At 40.0% G+C, this 6,135-nt stretch overlaps 1 protein-coding gene across 1 annotated transcript; it reads left to right on the plus strand.

Annotated features, from left to right (window-relative positions):
- The first annotated feature begins 3,267 nt into the window (after positions 1-3,267).
- LOC101295682 (leucine-rich repeat and death domain-containing protein 1-like) lies at positions 3,268-5,438 on the plus strand. The gene is made up of 3 exons (XM_004292358.1): positions 3,268-4,002; positions 4,200-4,366; positions 4,516-5,438. The coding sequence occupies exons 1-3, from the start codon at positions 3,268-3,270 to the stop codon at positions 5,144-5,146; spliced, it is 1,533 nt and encodes a 510-aa protein (XP_004292406.1). The 3' UTR covers positions 5,147-5,438.
- Positions 5,439-6,135: the final 697 nt, after the last annotated feature.

A 6,135-nucleotide genomic window follows, 5' to 3' on the forward strand; every position in this document is an offset into this window, starting at 1 on the left:
GTCGGCTAAAGTCTGGACTATAACCGACGACTTATACGTGTGTCGTCGGCTAAAGTCACCACAGACGAGCTTTTCCCGACGAAATCTTAGCCGACGAAAGGTCGTCGGCTAAGATCTTAGCCGACGAATTAAGCTGACAGGCCGACGAAAAATTTTCGTCGGCTAAAGTGCTTGTCCTGGTAGTGTCTAAAGAAAAGAAGAACAGACATTAGGATTAAATTAAGAACCCATATAATAGTTTTCTCTTACACATAACATATATTTCTGTGTATATACATACACATAAATATTACATACATGGATATTTCATAATTTTTTTGTACCTGGTATGAAATGTGTAGTCGCTCATCCAAGTGCAACACTGACGAGCTAGCTTGTAGTACTGTTGGATTTACTTGGCTTGTATCTTTTAACACCGGTACCAAACCATTTACGACCCATTTATGTAGGAGCAAACTGGATCTTGATTAAGCAAAACTACTCCTGAGAAACAATATACAAGAATGTAGCTTTTTCGTTCAGTAAGAGTGTAAGAGCTAGATATATACTGAAACTTGATAGACAATTCCTTTAATTACAATTTCTCAAAAGCACAAGGAGAATACTGAGAGTACGTAATAGAAACGGTAATTAACATACCATCTCTTTTAGCCAAAATGCTTATCACTATCGGAGAAATGCTTTGAGGAAAACTACTATATGCGAACTCGGTTCATGATCCATGCCAAATCATTTGTTAAACCACTCTTGAAGCGTCATTTTCACACCATTTGCTCATCCAAATTATATCAATTAACAAGATTCTCACAAAAAAAGAAAAAAAATACTTATATCAAACAAATTACAAAACGATATTTGTAAAGATTAACATTCTCATGATAACAATTTATTTGTTTGCTACGGAAGTGTAAACCATAATCTGTTTTTTATTTTATTTTATTACTATTCTTTGTAGGTAAGACAGCAGCTCCAGTAGTATAGGTAAGTTTGTTGCTAAATTTAACAATAGTTAGGATATTTAACAATTAAAATAGCAATTGTGCTCCAGCAGTAATTGCTAAGTGTAAGTTAAGTAATATTTTTAACGAATCATAAACTTACACGTGGATAAAAAATGGAGGGAAAACATATGTTTCTCTTTAGCAATTTATGTCTAGATTGATAAATTTGTCAATTTAGTTTAGCAATGTTAGGATTTAGCAATTTTTTAAGCATTTTGCTGGAGCCCTTATTCATCCCAAAAGTTGACAAATTTCAAAAAAAAATTGATTTAGCAATACTGCTGGAGATGCTAGGCTATCCTTTGTTAACATTTCTCATACATCAACCATTTTACAATTTTAACATACAAACTCGTTTTACCATTTTAAGAACTCATTTGACTACATAAGGACTCATGCAGTAACTAATAAAATTTACCAATTTAAAGATTCATGACACTACATGCCACTTTGATAACAAATATTACTACTGAGGACTCATTCCGCTACTCCAGGATTATTGAATGCATCGGTGCATATCATACATTAACACATCAGTTGTCATCATATTTACTTTGATGACAAATATTACTACGGAGGACTCATTCCGCTACTTCAGGATTATTGAATGCATCGGTGCATATCATACATTAACACACCAGTTGGGGAAATTTCTTCATCTCTTTTGACCAGAATACTTATCACTGTTGGAGATATTCATGAACATAAGTGAAGCTTTTCTGAAGCAAATGGATGAAAACATGCAGCTTATATTACAAACAGTCAAACATGCACCTTGATCGACAAAAGGAGTATACTTACAGAAACTAGAAGATGGTCTTCAACACATACAGCCATGCATGTATGCATACGAATCATAGATCTGCACCTGAAAGCCCTTCGATCAATTCGAAAGAGCTAGCTAGCGATGGATATGAGTAGTTTATTGACAGAAGCTGGTCGAGACTCGAGAATGATAGTCTGTGTGCTTAATTAAGGATCACCTGGAGACTTGAAGACCTGCAGCTTCTCTACGAAGCAAGAGCTACATATACCAATTAATATTCCTATATTTATTAATTGATATCAGTAGCGCATCCAAGAAATCTCTAGCGACTGGGCATTGCCTCATTGGAAACCTCACACCTACATATATATAACAATAAACAATTAATCCACCTCAGTACTCAACAGTCATGTACTTCGGAACAAGAGCCTATATCTATATCTATCTATGTGACTAAGATATTTTATAACAGGGTTAATGTCTGTTAGTTTTATTTTGAAGAATTTTATTCTTATTAACATGATTCGAGGACTAAGTTTTAATATAAAATTCAAGAATTTTGTTTATTTAATGCTTGAATTTTTTTTTTAATAATGGATAAATCTCATTGATGAAATTATATGTTCTTATGTAACAAAAAAAAAATATACATAACTCACACTCATATCGTTTGTTGCCTAAAGGCACGACTACATTCCTAAAAAGATAAAACATTATAAATTTTGTCCAAAAAAACAGACAAGACAATAATATGCATAGATTCAAATTTTTGTAATTTCATCTTTTTAATTTAGCACATGTGGCTACCCCCAATTAAACCATGGAGCGAAGCTACCTGAGCTCACCATTGGGCAAACAACCCCCTCTAGCCAGTCCGATACCGAGGCCGCAAGCATGCCGACGAATTGGGCTTATACTTTTGACTTCACCTAGGGTTTTCACTGTTTCGGCTCTAGTTGAAAATGTACTTTATCATCACATAAAAAAAATAAAAGAATTAATTTATGGTGATGCTATTAACACACTCATTTTTGTTATTAACACATCTTATTTATTTTCTTATCCACATATTTTAATTTTATTTACAAACTTGTCACTTGAAATTGTTGTATGACGGGGAGTGTGTTAATTTATTTCTGTATAATTTCTTTTATTTTATTCAAACTCATGAAGTGTGATGACCAGTTTTTAGGTTTGGGTAGAGGCTGCATCCCAACAGGCCGGAAATCGGGCAGGTCCGGCTTTCAATTTGTTAGGATCTGACGCGGCAGGCGTGCAGTTTGTTTGTTTCTGAACCAGTGTGCTGTACGTAACTAACTAACGAGCTCTCTGGCTCTCTCCGGAAGAAAGAAAGAAAACGACCTCGTCAATTCCATCATCATATCCATTCCGAAATCCACGCCCTTATTCCTCTCTCCTCTCTCCCGTAACAGTAACAACACTCCCTCTCCTTGTTTCATTCTCTCGATTCCCAATTCTCTCAATTCAAGCTTCGTCGCAATGGATCCCAACCCTTCCAGCTTCCCTATCCTCTCCTACGTCATGGACCGCATTCCCATCCTCGGCTCCACCGCCCCACGCGCCCTCGACATCTCCGACCTCGAGTCCATCCAAATCGACGGCGCCCAACAACAACCCTGCTCAGGGCTCCTCCACCAGATGCCCCACTTGTCCGACCCCAAAGTCATCGCCGCCATGACCCGCGCCGTCTCCGACGTCTCCCAGACCCGCTCCGTCCTCAACGCCCTCGGCCCCCGCCCCGATCACGAGGCCGTCGACACCGCCAAGGCCAAGCTCGCCCTCATCGACTCCTCTCTCTCCAAGAAGCTCGAGGACCTCGTCCTCTCCCCACGCCCCTCCGACGTCGACCGCTTCCAGTGGCGGGCCCACCTCGCCGAGCGCGAGCAGGAGTGCCGCGACTCCGCCGACAAAGAAAAGCAGGACTGCAAGGCCATTCTCCAGCTCGACGAGCTCCACGCCGCCTACGAGAAGCTTCTCAAGGACGCCGAGGAGAGGCTCAACAAGATTTATCACTCCGCCGAGGACGGCGTCGTCCAGGAGGAGCCGCCGGTCTCCGACCAGCTCCACGAGGAGGTCGTCGGCCTTCTGCACCAGGCCAACGGGACCGCGCTCGACCGCGTCAACCTCTCCGGCCGCCGCTTAAGGTTCTTGCCGGAGGCGTTCGGCAGGATCGCCGGGTTGCTACACCTTGATCTTTCCAGCAATGAGCTCAAGGTTTGCTTCCCTTTTCTTTCTTTCTTTCTTTTCTTGCGTAGAAATTGAACTAGTTACTATCATGATTATTGATTGATTAGTTTGGTGTCATTGTGAATGAAAGAGGGGATTATGAATCAAGAAGCAAAGATATCGAAATCGAAATAGAAATGATTGACTAGTTTAGTGTTATTATGATTAAAAGCATTTTTGAACAGGTGATTCCTGATTCAATATGCGGACTGGAGAAGCTACAAGAGCTTAATTTGTCTTCCAATCTGTTGGAGTCACTGCCTGACACCATTGGCCTGCTGCAAAATCTGAAACTTCTCAGTGTCTCCGGCAACAAGCTCACTGCTCTTCCTGACTCTATCTGTCGTTGCAGGTGAACTTCTCGAATCAGAAAAGCTTCTACATTTTAGTATTTATTTTCTGAATCATATTACTGTAGGATCAGATTGAGTTCCGAGTGAGATATGTGTTAGTTGCCTATATGAAAAGTGATGGAATTAATTGGTTTCGGTACAACTTTAGGTCATTGGTGGAGTTGGATGTGAGTTTCAACAACCTCTCATACTTGCCAACCAACATTGGTTATGAGTTGGTCAATCTTCAGAAACTTTCCATACAATTAAACAAGATTCGTTCCCTTCCCACCTCTGTTTGTGAGCTGAGGTCTCTGCGCTCTTTGGATGCTCACTTTAATGAGCTGAGGGGCCTTCCACTGTCTTTTGGCCGATTGACCAATCTCCAAACTCTGAACCTTGCCAGCAACTTTACTGACCTCACTGAGCTGCCTGATACTTTTGGTGATCTAACCAACCTCAAAGAACTTGATCTCAGCAACAATCAGCTCCATGAACTGCCAGTTACATTTGGCCGCCTTGACAGTTTGACCAAACTTAACTTGGACGGAAACCCTCTTGTGTTTCCTCCTCCTGAAATAGTCCAACAAGGTGTAGAAGCTGTCAAGCTCTGTATGGCCAAGAGGTGGTTAGAGATATTGGTGGAAGAAGAAAGGAAGAGCATGCTTCAAGTGGAAGAAGAAGCAGAAACAGGATGGTTGACACGAAGCACTTCCTGGTTGACACGCAGCCTTTCAGGTGTTTCTGGGTATCTGTCTCCAAGATCTCCCAGAGACCCTGCTCTTGATCAGCAGTTTTGATTTCATGGAATGGGTTTCTGCTACACATAATTGCATGATGTGCCAGACATTCCTTCCTTATGTTTACTTGTTCTGCTTCCTTTCCAGCTTGAAAGAGGTTAAAACCTTGATGAATTTTGCTCCTTCAGTCGAATAGTTGGGAAGATTAAGGTCACTACTTGACTGAGTTACTCTACTGTAAAAAGCTTGTTCATTTTGATAGTTTGTTGACATATTTGTTGAATCTGAGGCATACATACATTGTTGCTAATGACAGAGCCATGTGTAAATCTTCTTAGCATCTTATGTTAAGTCTATAGTGCGCATTTGACTCTTCCAATATATAAAGTTGTTCACTTGGCATTGCTGGGTTTGCTGCTTAAAATGATTTTTACTTCCATCAGTTTTGCTGGAGTTAAATTGTGATATTTGTAGATTGTAATTGTATCGCTTTGGAAGGGGTGGTTGGCTGGTTGCTTAGTTGCATGTTTCTGAGTATTCTCGAACCTAATTAAAGATCGAGTCTAGCTAGTTTTACTATTAAGGATTGTGAAAGTTGAACCGGTGATTATATAAGATGAACAATTAATGTAGATATATGTTTTGAGCTAGTCGCTGCTTTGTTCTATATTAGTGACTATATATACAGTTTGATATTCTGAGGGATTGAATTCTCAAGTTGCCTGTTCTCTACTGTTCTGTTGGTTCTTATTTCGCTAATAGAGTTTAACAGCGTTAGAAATAGGTTAATGTTAGGATGATTCCAAAGTACGTAGTATGCTGGATTTCAAAATGTGATTGTTAGGTCTGTAAAAGACGGGTGAATTAATCTTAGCCGTAAGCAGCTTGAAAATGCTTCCCGGCCATGTTTGTCACAATGCAACGAAAACAATACCCTTAATTTGTTGATAGTAATTCAGAATCCCAAATTAAGAGCACAATCATAAGGATTGTCGAAAGAATTTTGGAATGAAGCATTCGTACGTGTCAGGGGGCTGCAGGCTTTAGCA

This window comes from Fragaria vesca, linkage group LG2, assembly GCF_000184155.1.
Source record: "Fragaria vesca subsp. vesca linkage group LG2, FraVesHawaii_1.0, whole genome shotgun sequence".
In the NCBI taxonomy this organism is placed as follows: domain Eukaryota; kingdom Viridiplantae; phylum Streptophyta; class Magnoliopsida; order Rosales; family Rosaceae; genus Fragaria; species Fragaria vesca.